This window comes from Etheostoma cragini, chromosome 13, assembly GCF_013103735.1.
Source record: "Etheostoma cragini isolate CJK2018 chromosome 13, CSU_Ecrag_1.0, whole genome shotgun sequence".
Lineage (NCBI taxonomy): Eukaryota > Metazoa > Chordata > Actinopteri > Perciformes > Percidae > Etheostoma > Etheostoma cragini.
Window position 1 is genome coordinate 2,795,515 of NC_048419.1, and position 17,866 is coordinate 2,813,380.

General features: G+C 39.9%; 2 protein-coding genes across 4 annotated transcripts; both read right to left on the minus strand.

Annotated features, from left to right (window-relative positions):
• Positions 1–4,296: 4,296 nt before the first annotated feature.
• Positions 4,297–7,873, minus strand: zgc:153990 (uncharacterized protein LOC768125 homolog). Of its 2 annotated transcripts, none has more exons than XM_034890273.1 (5): positions 7,614–7,873; positions 6,672–6,872; positions 5,813–6,232; positions 5,522–5,575; positions 4,297–5,425 (listed from the first exon to the last, which is right to left on the minus strand). In XM_034890273.1, the coding sequence occupies exons 2-5, from the start codon at positions 6,799–6,801 to the stop codon at positions 4,989–4,991; spliced, it is 1,041 nt and encodes a 346-aa protein (XP_034746164.1). In that variant the 5' UTR covers positions 6,802–6,872; positions 7,614–7,873; the 3' UTR covers positions 4,297–4,988. The 2 variants fall into 2 exon arrangements, with proteins under 2 accessions (XP_034746164.1, XP_034746165.1); XM_034890274.1 differs by having other exon boundaries at positions 6,672–6,868; positions 7,614–7,834.
• Positions 7,874–9,137: 1,264 nt separating this feature from the next.
• Positions 9,138–16,597, minus strand: capns1a (calpain, small subunit 1 a). Of its 2 annotated transcripts, none has more exons than XM_034890275.1 (11): positions 16,328–16,597; positions 14,863–14,919; positions 14,735–14,771; positions 14,552–14,644; positions 13,974–14,031; positions 13,734–13,798; positions 12,166–12,234; positions 11,721–11,799; positions 10,831–10,947; positions 10,645–10,703; positions 9,138–10,546 (listed from the first exon to the last, which is right to left on the minus strand). In XM_034890275.1, exons 2-11 carry the CDS (start codon positions 14,907–14,909, stop codon positions 10,520–10,522), a joined length of 651 nt encoding a protein of 216 aa, XP_034746166.1. In that variant the 5' UTR covers positions 14,910–14,919; positions 16,328–16,597; the 3' UTR covers positions 9,138–10,519. The 2 variants fall into 2 exon arrangements, with proteins under 2 accessions (XP_034746166.1, XP_034746167.1); XM_034890276.1 differs by having other exon boundaries at positions 11,721–11,795; positions 12,162–12,234.
• Positions 16,598–17,866: the final 1,269 nt, after the last annotated feature.

A 17,866-nucleotide genomic window follows, 5' to 3' on the forward strand; every position in this document is an offset into this window, starting at 1 on the left:
TGTGGTCTATCTGTAAAGTGTCTTGAGATAACTCTTGTTATGAATTGATACTATAAATAAAATTAAATTGAAATTGAAATTGAAATTAAAAAGTTCTCTCTTTTGCCTGTTTGGTCTTGTAATATCTCTGCCAGAGGCGTGATCTGAAATGAAACTCTTAGCACAAGTCCAAGCATGATTCATGCACTTAGACTCAAGTTAAATTCTTGGTTCAACTGATTTGTAGGAAAACTGAAAGGATATCTATTTGATAAAATAACATGATAATGTCACGGCACCCTTAAAATAAACAGTTTTGAGTGTATTGGTGCCCAATACATTGTTGAGAAGAGCAACCTCTCTGGATGTGGTTCAGCTCAGCACAGTCGGGCTTCTCAGGACTGACAGCAGAGCCCCCTACTGCATTTTCTGTGAAGCTACAAAATAAAATTAAAATAAAATAAAAAATTAGCTGACAACAGTGTCAAGGTGTGTTTCAGTAGAGGATGATTAAACACACTGCAACATCGCATGTCTCCGCTAGATCAATCTGGTCTTATTCTACCTTTTTGATATTGGCAATACATCCCATAAAAACACCAAAACCAATATGTCTTTGTCTTGTGTCTCACCGCTTTCTGACTTCCTGTGGCACAAAGCCCCAAGACCTATTCAATTCAATTCAATTTTATATATAGTCTCAAATCACAACAGGAGTTATCTCTGGACCCTTTACATATTGAGTAGGTCTATTCAGTTCAATTCCATTGTATTAATAGTATCAAATCATAACAAGAGTTATCACAGGACACGTTACTGAGTCTTGACCACATTCTATACATTACAAAGATTCCTCTTTAAAAAATGGATTACAAATAAATGCCTTAAGTTTAAAAAAAAAGAAGGCTGGGCATTGTAAATTGTCATTTGTTAGGGACTATTTTACACATTTGATGCTTTATGAGTCGTCTATTTAAACTTGGAACCTCCACTGAGGTAGTACTAAAAAAGTACCTGTTAGAAGGTACCAGGGACTTTTTTTTCAGAATGGAATACCAAAAAAAGACAACTAGGTACCATGCAGTGAGTAGAAAAAACGCCATTACACAACACATGACTTGCAGTTTCAGTGGTTTGAGTCTAGTTCAATAATTGAAAGTTTTTTTGTTTTGTTTTTTCTTTACAGAACAAACGGAACAAGATCACGTTCTGCGTCATTTCACTTCATTTTTTTATTTCGAACAAATTTAAAAATATATGCACAGTTTGTACGTATGTACACACACACCTATACACCTATACACACATACATACTTATACACATACAGACATATATACATACATAAACACATACACATATATACATACACATACACATGTACAGTATATACACATACAAACACACACACACATTTTTGTTTTCAAAAAGGAGCAGGATAAAGCCTAAGCTTATGTTTCCCACCCATGATTCCCTTTTGTTCATTTCATTTCTTTTATATTCCATATATTTTACAAGAGGATAATCAATCTACACAACAATACACCTCTAGTTTTACATGTACCAAACCCCTTTTATTAATTAATTTAATTACATTTTAAGTAAGTCAACAACCCCATAACGATCCGCACACTAACCCACCTTCACAATCATCTCCCTTCCTCTTCATATCCTTTTAATAAAGTGTATTTATATAACTTACATACATAAGTGGAAGCCAAGAAACATTTTAACATCATTTTAATCCAAACCAGATCTTTTTGTAAATGAAAGTAGCCTACTGTATGTAGCTTTGGTGCAAAATGTTTAAATGATTTAAATGTGGCCTAATTGGTTCAGCTGTGTGTTGTTTTTTGGACAACAAGTTATTCATTGGTAATTGTAGAAGAAATAATATAATATTTACAGTCAATGGTTAAGATTTGAGGAAGGAAAACGCTCCTGTTGGTCGTATTAGAGCTATCGTCGCATGGTTTGGAGGACTTGAGGTGTAATCTGAGTTTCTCTGCTATTTTTTGGATATTCGGTCAGGCTGTGCTTGCCTTGTAGAGCCTGTCAGTCTTCCCCTATAATTACTTTCAAAATGAATTAGTTATTCTTCAAATTGTACTGGGAATTACATTTAAGCATGATTTCACATAGCCTTCTATAATATTCATGTATTGTTTTCATGTTCAGGGGGGCAGCAGATCAGTCCGTAGGTTAGGGAGTTTGGGTTAGGAAACGGAGTGTTGTTGGCTCAAGTCCCCGTATGGACCAAAGTACGGACTATGGATTGGTAGCTGGAGAAATGCCACTTCACCTCCTGGTGAACTGCCAGGTGCTCAGGGCACTGGTTTAGCACCGGCAGCCCACTCACTCTGACATCCCTCCATTTGTGCATGATTAGCGCCTGAGCGTGTGTGTATTTCAGACATGTGTGTAGTGATTACCAACAAACAGAGTGTACATTGTAATTTCCCCACTGGGGATCTATAAATTATTTTTCTTTTACTGTGTTTTTGTGTTAAATGACTTCATTCAATTCATTTGTGTATGTGTCCTTCCTGAAAGCAGAGTCAACAGCTGAAGGCCGGTGCCCTTTAGTTTGAAGGACACAGATGTCCAGAGCTATGTTTAAGGGTGCAGAGCTGGGACATTTTCTTCGGTACGTGACCAAAAGACACCCGGTTGTCTTTAGCAGCTAAGATAACGACCGCTACAGAATCCGAGGACGGGGGACCGATGGGGAAAGGACGTAGAAACGGCTCCAGCTTGTATCATATTATGATTTACTGTTCTAAGATTTGCCATGTTCCCAAACAAGGTCTCCTCTTGCTAGGGAAGACAGAATATAAGACCATGATGTTTCTGTTTGACTTTGCTTAGACTTTGTCACACTGTTAATGTTGTTAACTCTGTGAAGCTGTCATCGCCATTTTGTTATGCTCTGCAGAAGATAATTAAAAAAATCACCAAAGACCAACTCAACTGTCTTTATTTTGTTTCATCAAAGTCTCACTTCAAACTTCTCCTCTGCGCATTTATGTCAAAACCTAGAGACTTTCAAACATCAAAATGTTATGTATTAAAGGTCCCATGACATGGTGCTCTTTGGATGCTTTTATATACAACTTAGTGGTCCCTAATACTGTATCTGAAGTCTCTTTTATATAGACCTTAGTGGTCTCCTAATACTGTATCTGAAGTCTCTTTTATATAGACCTTAGTGGTCTCCTAATACTGTATCTGAAGTCTCTTTTATATAGACCTTAGTGGTCCCCTAATACTGTATCTGAAGTCTCTTTCCTTAAATGTGCTTGTTTGAAAGCCATGATGTCTATCTCTCTCATGGGTGGGCCAAACTCTCTGGGCGGGCAAAGCAGACCAAGGAGAGGTAACCTTGCCCCTTATGACCTCATAGATTCCAGATCGGCCCATCGGAGCTTACACCTATCACTATTTCTAGCCACTTGGGGACCATAGGCAGGCTGGGGAAACGGATGCTAATGTTAAAAAAACTCTTAAAGTGACAGTTTTATACCCTGGGACCTTTAAATGTATTTGTGTCAAAATGACATCATAATAACGACTTTTTGTATTCTATTTTGCATGGAAATGCTTTCAACACTCTTGCGTGCGTTGTGAAAAATAGGCGTCTGTGTTACTTCCTGCATGCACGCGTTTTCGGCGCGGTTCTAGCCACACTTGAGCCACGCAGGCAGTGTGCAGAAGGCCTAACTCGCGACGCAGTCAGGAAACACAAACAAGCTATTGATGACATAAGCATTTTGACTCGGTGGATGTGGATTTTAAAGTCATGTTAAAATTATTATTGCCCATCCTTACGATTTGCAGCCGCAGCCTGTCTGTCTTCAAGCCTTGTTTCTCACTCCCGTAACTCATAGATTAGAATGCTTTTATTGTCATTATACACAAATACACAGTACCTGTGCAATGAGATTGAAGCATTTTATGGTTGAGAGAGGGAAATCTAACGTTAGTCAACCTATAAAAAGTTCAAATAGTACTGATTTTTTTTTACTATTCAAATCATATTCGACTTTTGGAATTCGTTCCAACAGCCCTGGTGCCTTGGTGTCGGATGCCGAAGGCCACTACAAAGCGTTATAATGAGTTGGGTCTGCAAGGTCTTCGTGGAGGCAATAAGCCTCCACGAAGGGATAAATATATTAAAATATAGCAATAAGCCATTTAAGCACGGGATGAGAAAGTTTAGGCCCCAAATCCAGATGGATTTACACATTCTGAGTTTCTGACCACTGGATTTCTGAATGCCCAGGCTCTTTGCAGGCTCACAGCTAGGACACAGCTAGGACTTCTGTTCAAATAGATGAGGGGTTTATTTCATATTTAAGAGAAATCTTTGAAAATGATATTCAAGTGTTCATGTTTGCAATGTAAAAAACTAAATCAGGCAATCACAACTTATTGAGTTACGGATGTTGTCAAAAAAAAAAAAAAAAACATCTTGTTTGGCTTCCAGACTTATAGACCATATAATGGTCAGGTGTGGAAATCCATTCATTATTACAGTACACGTGACAATCTCCAGACACTGATGCAACTACAACTTATACAAGGACACACAAACGGATTTAACTTACTTTCAAAATCAAAGACTGGTTCTTTGCATGTCAACATTAAAAGAATGTAAAGGCTTTAAATGTGGTGTATGCTTAATAAAAAAAGGCTTTACAACGCAGGCGATAGAAGTCTCAATTTCAGTAGCAAAAAAAAACAAACTCCAAATGTTCTTTCTTTGTGGCTAACATTGGTTATTTTCTCCATCCATTTTCATGTAACCTCAAAGAGAGCAACGTATATCCATGTATACAACGTTTCTACAATACAGGTTTAAAATATAACCAAAAATCTGTTGAGTACTATCAAAAAGTACAGTAACCTGCGGTGGAGTCCAAAGGAACTTCAAAGTTCCAGCACCTAAAGGCCATGCAGGTTTGCATGTCAGTGACACAACTTAACAACATCTCTGTGTGACACTTTGTTGCTATAACGCTGGCCGTCCGTTCAGTTTGTCATGCATGAGCGCAATGGCTCCACCTGTGAAGTCTCTGAGAACCTGTACGGTCTCGCGCTGGAGTTGCAGCGACTCGCGTACAAACTCCTGCTGGGTCTCTGCCAGCTGCTGGACCGACTCAGACAGAAGCTCTAGGGAGCGTGAAACCGTCTCCAACAGGATGTTGGTGGCGTGCTGTTCTTGAAGGCTCAGCGATGCATTCTGTAGCATGCTGTCTCTCATGTTCTGCGAGGGCTGACCTGGCATTGGAAGCGTGGCCGCTGGCGGTGCCGAGGACGTCGGAGGTTGTCCTTGTTTCTGGATGCCGTTGTTTCCTTGGTGATCCTCTGGTGGCTTTGCCGTCTGAGTGGAAGGAGGCACGTCATCTCTTTGGTCATCGTCCGAGTCTCCAAATGCAGCTTCGGCATCTTCAATCAAGGAAAAAAAGGCTAATCAGTGTTTTGTTATTAATAAAGCATGTTACAAAGATGACCTAAATCTGTACAGAAATCTGGTAAGCTCACCTTCCATTGCAGGAATTTCATACTGCACATCAAAGACAGTTTGTGAAGAGTCCCCTGCAAATTCAGAGTATTTAAATGAAACAGTTCATATACATTCCTCCCCAAGAACTTTTTAGTTAAGCTACTGAAATGAACAGATAATTTGAAATATTGACACCCATGTGCCATACATTTATGGGGCGAGTGACATTGATTTGTTCAACTTGATGCGTGCTATCTAGACATCTAACTTCACTGTTGTCGAGAATAAAAAATAAAGGTGAGGAAAAAAGTATTTTTTTTGGCACTCACTCAAGGTGTAGGAGGTTGGTGGGGGCATAGACGCCATGTCCAACCCCCCATTAGGAGAACTCTGCATTCCAATCATATCCTCCTCTTCCAATTCTTCTTCCTCCTCGGGCACATCATCGTCATCTCCCAGTTGGCCAAAGTCACCCATGCTCTGGTCTTCGTCGCCCATCTCCAGAATCTGGAGCACTATTTTCTCAGTCTGATTAAGGTCTCGGGAGAGACGAGAGTTGAGGCCCCTGTTGGGGACTGTCCCTGACCGCATGGCAGCCACCTTCCGCTTGGTGTCACACTTCAAATCCGACCACTTCTTGATGACTTCAATGACCTCACGTTGGCACTCTCCGATCTCATTGACACGCGCGGTAATCTCCGCCCATGTGCGTTTCTTTATGTCAGTTGCGACACCCCGATTGAATTTGCCTTGGGGAGGGAAAAAAAAATAAAGATTTAAGCAAGGGTGTTGGACTGGGCGTAGAAAGGGGACTGAGTACCCATGGCCCTCATGTGGGGACTGGAGGGCATAAAAGATGCTAGAACAAATAGCTGTGGGTGTGGGTTGGGGTCCATAGAGAAATCCTTTCTAGACGGCCCAGAATGCTGTACTTATGCCACTGACCATGAGCACTTGACATCAAATGTCATTCTGTCACAAATCCACAAATCAGGCCACATTCAATAGTTTAAAATTCACAAGTTTACTATGTCTATTATATACCCTTATATGCCCAAACCATTTTATTTCATCTGCTTTGCGTATTTTATAGTTTTGTCTACCTAGCTACTGTGCAATCGTTCACTTTCCAGGTACCCTGGCACAATATCTTCATTCTGAATGAGACAAGCACTTAAAGACACATACCCACAATAACCATACGGTGCTTCCTTACTTCATCCAACAGTATGTGGACTTCACTGAAAGAGAAACGTGCTTTTCTTTTCTTGAAGCGAGTGACACTGTCGTGGTTGTAGTATGTGTGTAGTGAAGACATCCTCCCCACACAGTGTCAGTAGGTATACAGCTGCTTTGTAGTCTCTGCTGTGCTTCAACTTCTCCAGCTGCCTGTCAGGGGGAGTTGGCATTTAAAAAGAGCATGGGAGTGTTCATGATCAATCTACTCATGTGTCACCAAACTTTACTTTGCAGTACATATTTGAGACTAACAATGAAGGTTACAGTCTACACATTAAGTTGACTTGATGAAACATAAGTGACGTTAGTATTGACACAGTAATAACGTTACATACGTTCAGGCACAACAGCTGAGCAGAAAGCATGCGTGAAGGTGTAGTTAATTGATTATGATAGCTTTATAGATAATAAATGGTAACAGATAAAACATATAACTGCAACGTTGTTACATGCACCTGTCTAACGGTTTGATATCGTTGAACGTGGAAATGGAGCATGTTTGCGGAAGGTAATGATAACAATGTCAGTGCTAGCTGTGACAGTGAATGGACAATGGGCGATGCTTTGGTCGCTTTACACACGCGACAGCCTAGTTAGCTTTGTGTAGCGCCCACTCGTAGTTCCACTCGAATTATACATTGATACCAACATTGGCCTGCTTACTCTTAACAAGAAGCTATTTAATGTCCCCCCATTGTGAAACATGCACTTAGTTGGCTAGCTTTGGTCTAGCTAACGCTACACAACAGCACACAGTAGGTTAGCTAGATCTCTTTGCAGCAAGACGTTAGCTAATGCTACCTTACAGTCAGAAATTGCTAATGAAGCACTTGCTTCACTTCGAAATAAACACCATAATGGCAAACATAGTTAATTAGATAGCAAACGTACCCTCAAGTCAAAGAATTTAGGATTTGGTCCCGAAACGTAATGGTAAACTTCCCTATCGACAAGATAGCTACAGTCAAGCTAGCCAGTGTAAAGCTAACGCGACACAAAAGATGTCCGGTTAACCTTAACTGTTAGCTAGCTAGCTATCTAACGTTACCCAAAGCAGCTGGCCAAAGGATTATTGACGAACATACTAATGTTAGTATGACAACAGTACGGTGCCTTTGCGTGTTGGATTCACGTGTGATTCATAACAATAACCTCTAATAATTTGGTGACTTTCTTAATTACATTGCTCCGTTTTATTTCATTATTCACCCGTTGTAATAGCGTGCTTTTATTTTGAAGGAGCACGCCTATCGCTCAGGTAGTCTCACACACACACACACACACACACACACACACATTTTATATACACGTACATGTAATAGACTATATGTACTATGATTTATACTACTATTATACTATTTTAACACGTAATCTATCCTATTTTCAGAATCATCATTTACACTGCTAGGCCTATATATTGTATCGTAATTGTATTTTTTTCCTATACTACTGTTGTAGGCTATATTGTAGAATGGGAGCAAGTATAACGTAACGTCATTTCCCCCTGTAGATCAATAAAATATTTTTTGTTTATGTATTTGGTGCATCTATCTAAATACATATACACTATGAGCCTTATGTTGCATCCGGCACAGCGTGGCGCATAGCCCGGCGCAAGTGTTTTTGCTATTCTAAGACCGACGCAGTTGTTTATTTCCCGTCCTGCGCCCCCATCGTTTACATAGCAAATGCACCTGCGCCCATCTTTGCGCCCGTGGGCGTGCTGGTTTTACATGGAGGTGTGTTCAGGTGCATTCCGGGCATGCTGGATTTAGAGGGAGGTGTGTTCAGGTGCATTCTGAGCGCATTGCTACCTTGAGGCAGCGGGAAGTGATCGCCCCATTGACCAACAAAAACCTGGTCTACAGTCAATACTGCAGCATTTTATTGTTATTTTAACAGCGCATTAGGAAAATGCGCCAAGGCTCGTGCACAGCGCGCACACTTTGCTTGTTACACAAACAGGGAAGCACAGCAGCACACACACATGCAAAAGATTAAACAAATATATACATGACTGCAAATCCGCCATCATAATAGCAATGCACCAAGGTACAAACGCGCCTGGCCTTTGAAGGGAATGAGAGCCGACACTCTGATTGGTTTATTGCACGTTACACCTATGATTAATGAAGAGACTAACTACAACCCGTCATACTAGCAAAAGTGGATTTGGACACGCCCTAAACGCACATGCGCTTCACGCTGTGCGCTTAAGTCGTTGAAACAGGACCCTACTAGTCCGAATAGGACATGAAGGCTGGATGTATGGATAGAAAACTTTGAAGCACAAGAATCACGTTTGAAACGCCACTTGGAGCTGCATTCAATTGCAAAATTCGCAAGGTCACTGACTAATGACTAAAATTAGCCTGCAATAACTGTTGGTAGTGCATCAAAAATTAGACTGACATATTTTAACATACCCTTTTTATTCCAAATATGGCACAGATATATAATAGCCAAGCATTTAATAACAAGCAAATGACTCTGGCTATAATGTGGTTAAAACACTTAATAATGGCATCTTTACTATTGGCTGCATGCATAAGTGGCATACACACGTCATATATTATCAATTTACACATTGTGTGGAGATTATATAGTACAGGCATTTTGAATAACACTGTGATAAGAAAAGGGATCAGTCATCTGGTATATGGAGATTTCTACGGCCAAGTTGCATTACCAGAATTGAACATTAAATGGAATAATATTAGCCTACCGGTTTGGGGCTGGTTTCACAAGGATGTTGAATACGACTGTGGTCTAAGAAATAGTGACGTTACATTTTTACAGTCTTTCTGAAAGTCTCCGCAAAGACAGCCCACCTATACCTGTTTACATGTTACCCAAATTAGGCCTCTTCTCTGGGCTGCATACTGTAGGTGTGAACAGACTGACTGCCATTTTGCCAACACTTCCATGTTGTTTCCCCATTTGGCTGGGACAACACACCTTGATTAGTCATGTTTCTTAGGACTTAATGGGATTTGGTAGGTGTTTCTCAGAATAGCTCCACCCAACTTCACCCTATTCAGAGGTCTACTCAGTCATAATACCTGAAAATATGCTGAGTGCTGAGCCTTTAACATTTAGGACAGATTTGCTGTTTGCCATATAGTACATTAACAATCTCAAATGCCCTGCAACTCCTCCCAGGTGTTTTCAAGTCCTCTGCTCAGGTAAAAGTTGGTGAGGGAGGCTTTCCTGATTTAGCTAGCAAGTGACAGAGTTGTCAGGTGTAATTTCTTTTTGTCCAGCATTTAACCATTTAAACAGTCTCGGAGCAAAACTAATGTTGGCCCCTCACCACAGACGCACACATACAATCTTTGTGAAACCAGCCACAGCCAACTTTGAACGGAAGCTTCCTGCTTTCACATTAGGTTTTTCACAAAAGTCACTACGTAAACGTCTTGATGTTGGCCTGTCTGCTCTCAGGCATGAGGAAGATCAAATGCATATAACAAACAGGCAGACCAAATGATAACCAATTCAATATACTAGCACCTTTATGGACCTAAATTATGAGTTGATGCTCTGCTGTGGGTACCATTGTGAGCGCAGGTTTGGGCTTTTCTGGGTTGGCTAATACAGTATACATTCTGTCTCGCAAGTATAATGGAACAGTGAACCATCCGACAACACCTGCATTAACATAAAAAATAAACCTGCGCACACAAGGGATACTGCTGGATAACAGGACGCTGTAGAGATGACTGAGAATATATTTTGCACTTAAGTGGACAAACATAGTGGTTTCATAGGACAAGCAGGGGAGACATCATCTGGATTCAAGAGTACATGGTCAACTGAAGCCACTGAAAAGACAAGAGGAGACAAGAGGAGAGAGGATGACTTAATCAAATGCTTTCAAAAAAATCTGGATTCCCATTGATATTTAAAGAGATCCCTTTACCTCCTGAACATTGACTTTGATAGTCCCATTGCCATCTTTATCCAGGGTTTTGAAGGCACCTGAATCCAGACAGACAGTAAGCCTTCAACACTTTCGCACTATGAATCAATCATTCTTATTACACAGATAAAGCTGCTAAACCAACAAATGAATTCATTTATTGAAAGACTGATGTTTCAAACTTACGGCACATGGCATCCAGCCTCACAAGGCAGCCAATGTAGTTGTCAAAATCCAGGTTTCCATTTTCATCGCAGTATCGGCGAATTATCATGTTGAACAGCTGGTCATTGAGGGGGAAGCCTGAGGAAGAGATCAGCACGTGAAATCACTGCCTATTACAATCAAACAGCATCGAGCTGGCCAACAGATCAATATCATGATAGGAGACTAGATATGGTCTTAGATCTTGGATATTGTATTATGGCACAAGTGTAGTCTTTTCCAAGTTTTGCAGACTGCATTACAGTAACGTGATGTCACTTTCTGAACGTACCAGATTGTTCTATCTGTTCTATAATCTGTTTTTACCCACTTAGTCATTATATACACATTTCTGATGATTATCAAAAATGTCATTATGTAAATATTTTGTGAAAGCACCAATAGTCAACACTACAATATTGTTGCAGTATCAAATGTTTGACTTGGGTGCATTCACAAATAGACCCTAGGATGCATTTATGATTTTAGGTAGGCGCCCTGTTTGAGTTTAGCCATTTAGAAGGGAGGGGAGTTGACCAGCTGACGCGCTGAAGCAAATCAGCTGATGCGTCCGTGTTGTTGGCCAATAGCGGTTAGCGGCGTCTTGACTACTTGGCCTGCCAGAACAGATGCTGGGCGCTTAATTTTTATGTAGGTCTCCGTCTTATGAAACAATTATCTAAATTCAATATGTTCTATGTTTAAATGATGCACACATGAAGCCATATGTTGGCGTTCATTAAAAGCCCTTTTGTAAGTTCTTACTGCATCCATGACTACTACTTTCTGATTACTGGTGCTTCTCTAGTTTATTTTGGCTGCGTCTCTTCCGTAGCTGTGCAAACATAGGGAGAAACAATACAATAACTCACCAGCAGCTCTGAAAGCACTGGGCAACTCATTCGCACCAATGTAACCGGAACAGTCCGTGTCACAGGTTTTGTACACTCCCTAAAAAAAAAAAGTATATAAGCATCAACATTTCTTCTTATTTTTATTCTTCACAAATTAAAGGAAGAAGGGTGTTTTTCCTTTTTCCTGGTGGGCTTATTCAACACGCACCAAATACATCTGTCAAATTACTGATAAAGTAGGTTGTTTGACAGGAAATGAAATCTGTTCCACATTAATAATGTGTGCCCTTCAGTAAAACATGGTCTACAAATTTATGTTTATGTAATCCAAACGTTTACCACAATAACCAGAATAAACAGTTGATACTATATATATATATATATATATATACTATAAGATACCGTTTCTTCTGTGTTCACTGGTATTGGAGATGATGCAGTGACTTGGGGCTGCTGTACTTGCCTGCCATTTCTTTATATTGTCCCAGAGGTGCTTGAATTCATGAAAGCCCAGTTTCCCAGTGCTGTCACTCTGAAGCAGCGTTAAGGACCAAAGACAAAAAGTGTCCTTCTATGGCTCCATTAGACAAACAGCTGCCCTTCTTGTGAACACGCTGGATTTGCCCAAGGCGTGTTTTACCTTGACTTCCTCGTTCATGCGGTATATAATTCACAGGAAAGAATGAATGCCAACTTTTTTTCCTGACTTGTTCAGCTGAAGTTTAAACTACAAATGACATATTACCTTCAAAGAAATTTACATAACTAATACCAAATTAGACAGTCTGTTATAGGGCTTTTTGTTTTATTACATCCTATTTCTTAAACAGATCTATTCAGAGTAGCGTGATGTTTTTCTTTTGATTAATTGCTTTAATTGTAAGATTTTATTTTCAAATGTTATGTCTGTGTGCATGGTGTGCATTGTGATGTTGTAAAGTGTATTGTCACAAGAACAGATTGTAGGACCCCATGAAGAAAAGCTTCTAGCTTATGCTGAAGCTAATGGGGATCCAAATAAAAAACAAAAACATGGGTCACATAAGTCCCATTCAGCTGCCCACTGACTATTAATGCATTTTCCAGCATACACAACGTTCAACAGTTCCACCTAATTATTGTGATCATGGCCCCTTACGTCTTGGAAATCTGATATCTGCTCAGTGCTTAACAGTACAACTGCCATAGCCCACGCCATTTAACGTTGTGATTAAAAAAAAAATGATCCCCCTTATCATGTGCGCTGTGTTTCCCCCCTGCTCTTACTTTCTCCTACATACATATTCTGCACATGCATGTATAGTCATTATGATAGAATCCCGTTTAAAAAAGCAATTTTTGCGCAGTTTTTGTACAAAAAAAAACAAGAAAAACTCTTCAGTCGCTGATTAATGGTGGTACTCGCATCACCTCTCCTCCTGCAGCTGAACTGACGCATTGGCATGATGACCATACGGCACATAGAGACAATGAATGCAACACTAAATTTGCAACTTTGAAACTAATTTGCATGCCAATATTCACTCACATGCACACTAAGGTGTGTAGGTCCCCAGTATTCATCCTGTCATGTGTAAAACATCAGAAATGAAAGCAAAACTAACTCAATTACACTTTCTTTCTGACTAATAAAAAGTTGTGTCCTGTCACAGGAGTCCCGTGTGTGCTGTAATAATGTCAGGAATGTTGTTTGCGTGACTCATTTGATCGAACAAATAATATTATTTTAGGTAGGCGGTTGTGTATGTGGACCGTTTAACTGAAAGACACACCGCACACAGGAGAGCTGGGGCCTGTTGCACAAAAGTAGAATAAAGATGTCCAGGACAAATGAAAAAGCGCAGCTTGACTTAGTGTGATCAGGCCATAATGTTTCATCCCTGTCTGTCCGCAGCCTTAATGCGCTTGTGGCTGTGATGGAGTCTGGTGAGCAGACATTGGCCAACGTGTTTGTTCTGTGTATTTCTACTGTGCTGTCACTGTCCCCTGGGTTACACAACACATTAAGCCTACTAATGATAGAAAGGATACATCCATGACGGCCACCATGCTCCTACAAGACTCAATGCTGAAACCATCTGTCTTCAGGTCCCCGTCTGAAACACAAGAAAGCCGGTTCCATGTCATTTATCGCTTTTAAAAGATGCATAGAAATGTGTAAGTAGTGTAAAAAGGACTGAATCCCGACAAGAGCATAGAATATCACATAGAACTACAAGAAATATACACAGGGATGTGGGGGAAAAAAAGTAAATATGAAACACGTCTTACGCTTTGTAACGATTCTGTTCAGGATGTTCATCAGCTCAGAGGGGCTCACTTCCATATCCTATTGGACAAATATTAAGCACTGTAAGCATCCCAAAGTCAGCAGAAACCTGTGCAGACACCCAACTGTATCGTGTGACATAATGCATGATGCAGAAACATTGTCTGAACCGTTCGAACCCCATGCAGCCTTAGATGTTGCAGTGTTAATGAAATTGACTATATATTAATACGATTTAGGCGCCGCACCAGAGGCGTGTTTAGCAGGACCTACGCCGAATGAATGTAACTAAAAGACTTTTCCCAAATCTAATGATGCAGTCGGCCCCCATTGGACTTATATAGCCACTTTTAGTGTTATTTATTATCTGCTCTAGTATTTTCCAACGTTTCCCACAGATGTAGTAAGAATAATGTAAAATCTAACATTTTTCATGACAGATAAACCTTAAAAGCCCGTCAAATACAGTACGTGCACCGAAATCTTCTACACATCGAGGGAAAACACTGTCTAGAGATAGCGTGGTTACTGCAGAAAAAAACAAAATTCAAAGAGAAGCACAGGCAAACATAGCACTTACATCTCCAGCAAGTTGCTGGAAGACTCTGCGGAACTGTTTCTCTTCATTGCTCTCATTCTGCTCTGCATATTGGACTGGTCTGCGGGGGGGAGGCTGCAGGACAGAGTCACAGCAAACATCAGAATCCACAGTTAGCAGAGCTGAAGGTCACACAGAGCTGGAAATATAATGGCTGTCACTCACAGGCTCAGAAGGCACGAACTGGGCTGGGTCGATGTTGCTACAAAAACAGGATCAACGGGTAAGACAGAAGTTTAGCCACAAATCACCTTTTTTGGTTCTGACAGGTTAGACTTTGTGCAGATTCTCACCTGACAACATCAATGAGGCCACTCATAAATTTCTTGGCAAAAAACATCTTCGGTCAACTGTGAATGCAAAACGCAACAGGATTTAGGCAAAGGATTTACACCACAGTCCAGATTCTTGACTAACAATGTCAGCAAGGTGGGGGGCATTGTTTTAGGCATGTATCTATGAAGGGTGAAAAAAAATAAAAATATAAAATCGATACAGCATTGTATCATGATATTTTCTGTGGCAATACTACATCAATACACAGAAGCCACAGTTTGTCTGCTTGAAAATCCCATTTTGCAGCAACAAAATTTAAAGTGAGATAAACATGTATTTTCTTTAGCAATATGTTTAAAATTATATTGTATTGAGACATAAGTATCAGGATGATATTGTGAGGCCTCGGGTGACTCCCACCCCCAGTATCTCCGAGTAAGTATAATCAAAATAAAAAAAATAAAAATGAATTTATGGAATTTAGTGATCACTTTTGGCTAGAGCAATACAGGTAAATAATGAAAAGAAAGACTGACTATAGAAACTAATTTACGTAGGAGCAGTATTAGGGCCACATGTGAAAAAAATGTATTTGAGTTTAACTCAAATGCATGTCTTCACATGTGGCTCTAATTGTCTCTCTTACTAACTAGACCTTAATTCCAATGTGATGCAGTTTTTCCTCTCAAATGTGGTTTTAGTCGGCGAATTGTTTGGTGCTGTGCATGGGGCCTATTTCATTCCTTGTGGAAATATAATTACCAATAAGAATCAGAAAGCAGAACCAGATGTCACACACACTTATAGCATACTCAAACATACAACAAACTTGCTGTCAATCAAGCGATGGCATTTCCGGTGTTATCTTTAATGTTATAGAACACCCAATAAGGTATTGGGTGTGGGTATGGGAAAACATTTCAATGCCGCACCCAGATAGCGAAAAAAAGACCAGGTTTAAAAGGTTTTTCGACGCATAATATGTAATAAACTTTAAAGAGCCCACTGTAGCAGATAATTAGCATGTCCCACTTCAGCATTACCGAGACGTTACATTACTACTAGCGGAGATGAACAGATTCCGAAACTTCAACAGAACCGCAGAAGATATAACATTAGCTAATTTAGAGCTAATGTTACAGTATATTAACATGACCGTTATACTCTCGATAATTGGCATTATGTCACGTTAGCTTATGTTACTGACCCAATGAATTACGTCTGCCTAATTATAATACCATCAAAACAAGCCCGTGCAACCTATTAAGCGAGAACATAGCTAGCTAACTTCCTGACGGTGTAGCTAAAGATGCTAAAACGCTAGCTAATTTACGCGTTAGCTAGCGTTAGGCTCGAACTAAGCTAACTTAAATGACTAGGTACACTGTCTGTCAAATTCCGCACAACTTTACAGTAATGAACGACTATCTAATCATACATTGGTACTTTGATAACATAGACTTGACGTGTGTATTTAGTTACCTTAAGGCAACAGCACTTTGTAGAGTCGATAGCAGGATATTTGACTTGCTCTAAACTCAGCAGGCAGGAGCGTCAGTCACACGCCCCAACCACAGACTGTTAATACCCTATGGCCCCAACTGACGCTACAGAGAGGAACTGGGATGCAAGAGGATGACTCACAGTTGTTTCCGTCTTTGCTTTGACTTTCAGTAAAGACAATGATTGGCTCGATATGATTTGACACATTTTGGAAACAATAAACTGAAATTATTCTTTCGTTGTAAGGTTGGTCTGGTTGCGCAAATGCCAACCAGTTATCATGCTATGTGCAGAGTTGTGTTTTGGACATGCGCAACGGACCGTTTTAACACAACAACATTTTGCGGATAAACGATTTTCCTCTTTAGCTATTTCATCTTTGTTGCATTTCACTTAATCTTTTAATTTCTCTATTTATGAATTTATTTTTGCGTGCAAACTCACCTACAGAATGTACCATCTTCTTTCTGTGGAGTGTGACCATAGACTATATATATTGATATTAATATTAACGGTCAATAAGTGTGACCCAGCTATAAAGTTCCCTTGGTCTTTGGAATTAAAATACCCCCCACATCATCACATACCCTTCACCCTAGATATAGGCATGGTGTTAAAGCATAGTATCCTTATCCATGAAATAACTGGCTTTTAAAAATAAAAATAAATCTGCCTGCTTCTATGGGAATTTGACACAGGGGGGTGTATACTTCTGTCCACTGTATTTTAAGGAAGAACATTTATTTATTTACAATAAATGATTCATTCACAAAGAAAATTGGTGTCCTTAAAGGTTGGATTTTCTTTTTTTTTTTTTTTAATTAAGGCATTAAGATCAATTTCCAAAAGATGTTTTTTATTCCTCTTTTTAATCAACTTTAGCATGGGTGTGTAAACTTATGCAAGCCACTGTACACATGATGTGCTTCCCTCACATAACCTGATTTTATAATAGTTTTGTCTCACACCAGGGGCGTAACGTTGATTTTTTTCCTTGCCATACATCCTTCAAGTTTTACTTTGATGCATCTATCAATTAAAGATGTCCTTGCAGCAGCAAATTGTATTTCATCCTTACTATACATACTGTATTCCTGAAATTCTTGGCCAACTGGCATGTAAATGGCTGAATATTGGAATATTGGCACAAAGCTCAAATGTGGGCCGTAATCATCTGCCTCTCCTGCTGCAGGAGGCTCGGCCCCAGAACAGCAACCTGGACTGGCTCAACTTTTTATTGCATGTATCTATTGTTAAGTTTGTGTTTACTATTGTCTTTTATGTAGTTGTTGTTAAGTTTGACTTTTTTTAAAGGCCCATCTAGGGACAGGCATTGCAAATTAGCTTAGACTATAAATGCGAATAAACATTAAACCTGCTATTGAATCCAATCACTGTATACATTGTCATTGGATTCACAGGTTCAAGGGTTGAACGAAAGAAAAAAGTTGTGCGTGCGTGTGTGTGTGTGTGTGTGTGTGTGTGTGTGTGTGTGTGTGTGTGTGTGTGTGTGTGTGT

What these genes read in the sequence shown, in the direction of transcription:
- zgc:153990 (XM_034890273.1), bottom strand. Translation starts at nt 6,801, where the DNA reads ATGTCTTCACTACACACATACTACAACCACGACAGTGTCACTCGCTTC. An exon ending in GCACCGTATGGTTATTGTGG is followed by an intron (nt 6,233 to 6,671) that starts GTATGTGTCTTT and finishes TCCCTCCCCAAG; the next exon opens with GCAAATTCAATCGGGGTGTC. An exon ending in ACCAACCTCCTACACCTTGA is followed by an intron (nt 5,576 to 5,812) that starts GTGAGTGCCAAA and finishes CTGAATTTGCAG; the next exon opens with GGGACTCTTCACAAACTGTC.
- capns1a (XM_034890275.1), bottom strand. Translation starts at nt 14,909, where the DNA reads ATGTTTTTTGCCAAGAAATTTATGAGTGGCCTCATTGATGTTGTCAG. An exon ending in ACAATATAAAGAAATGGCAG is followed by an intron (nt 11,800 to 12,165) that starts GCAAGTACAGCA and finishes TTTTTTTTTTAG; the next exon opens with GGAGTGTACAAAACCTGTGA. An exon ending in CAGTGCTTTCAGAGCTGCTG is followed by an intron (nt 10,948 to 11,720) that starts GTGAGTTATTGT and finishes TCTCTTCCTCAG; the next exon opens with GCTTCCCCCTCAATGACCAG.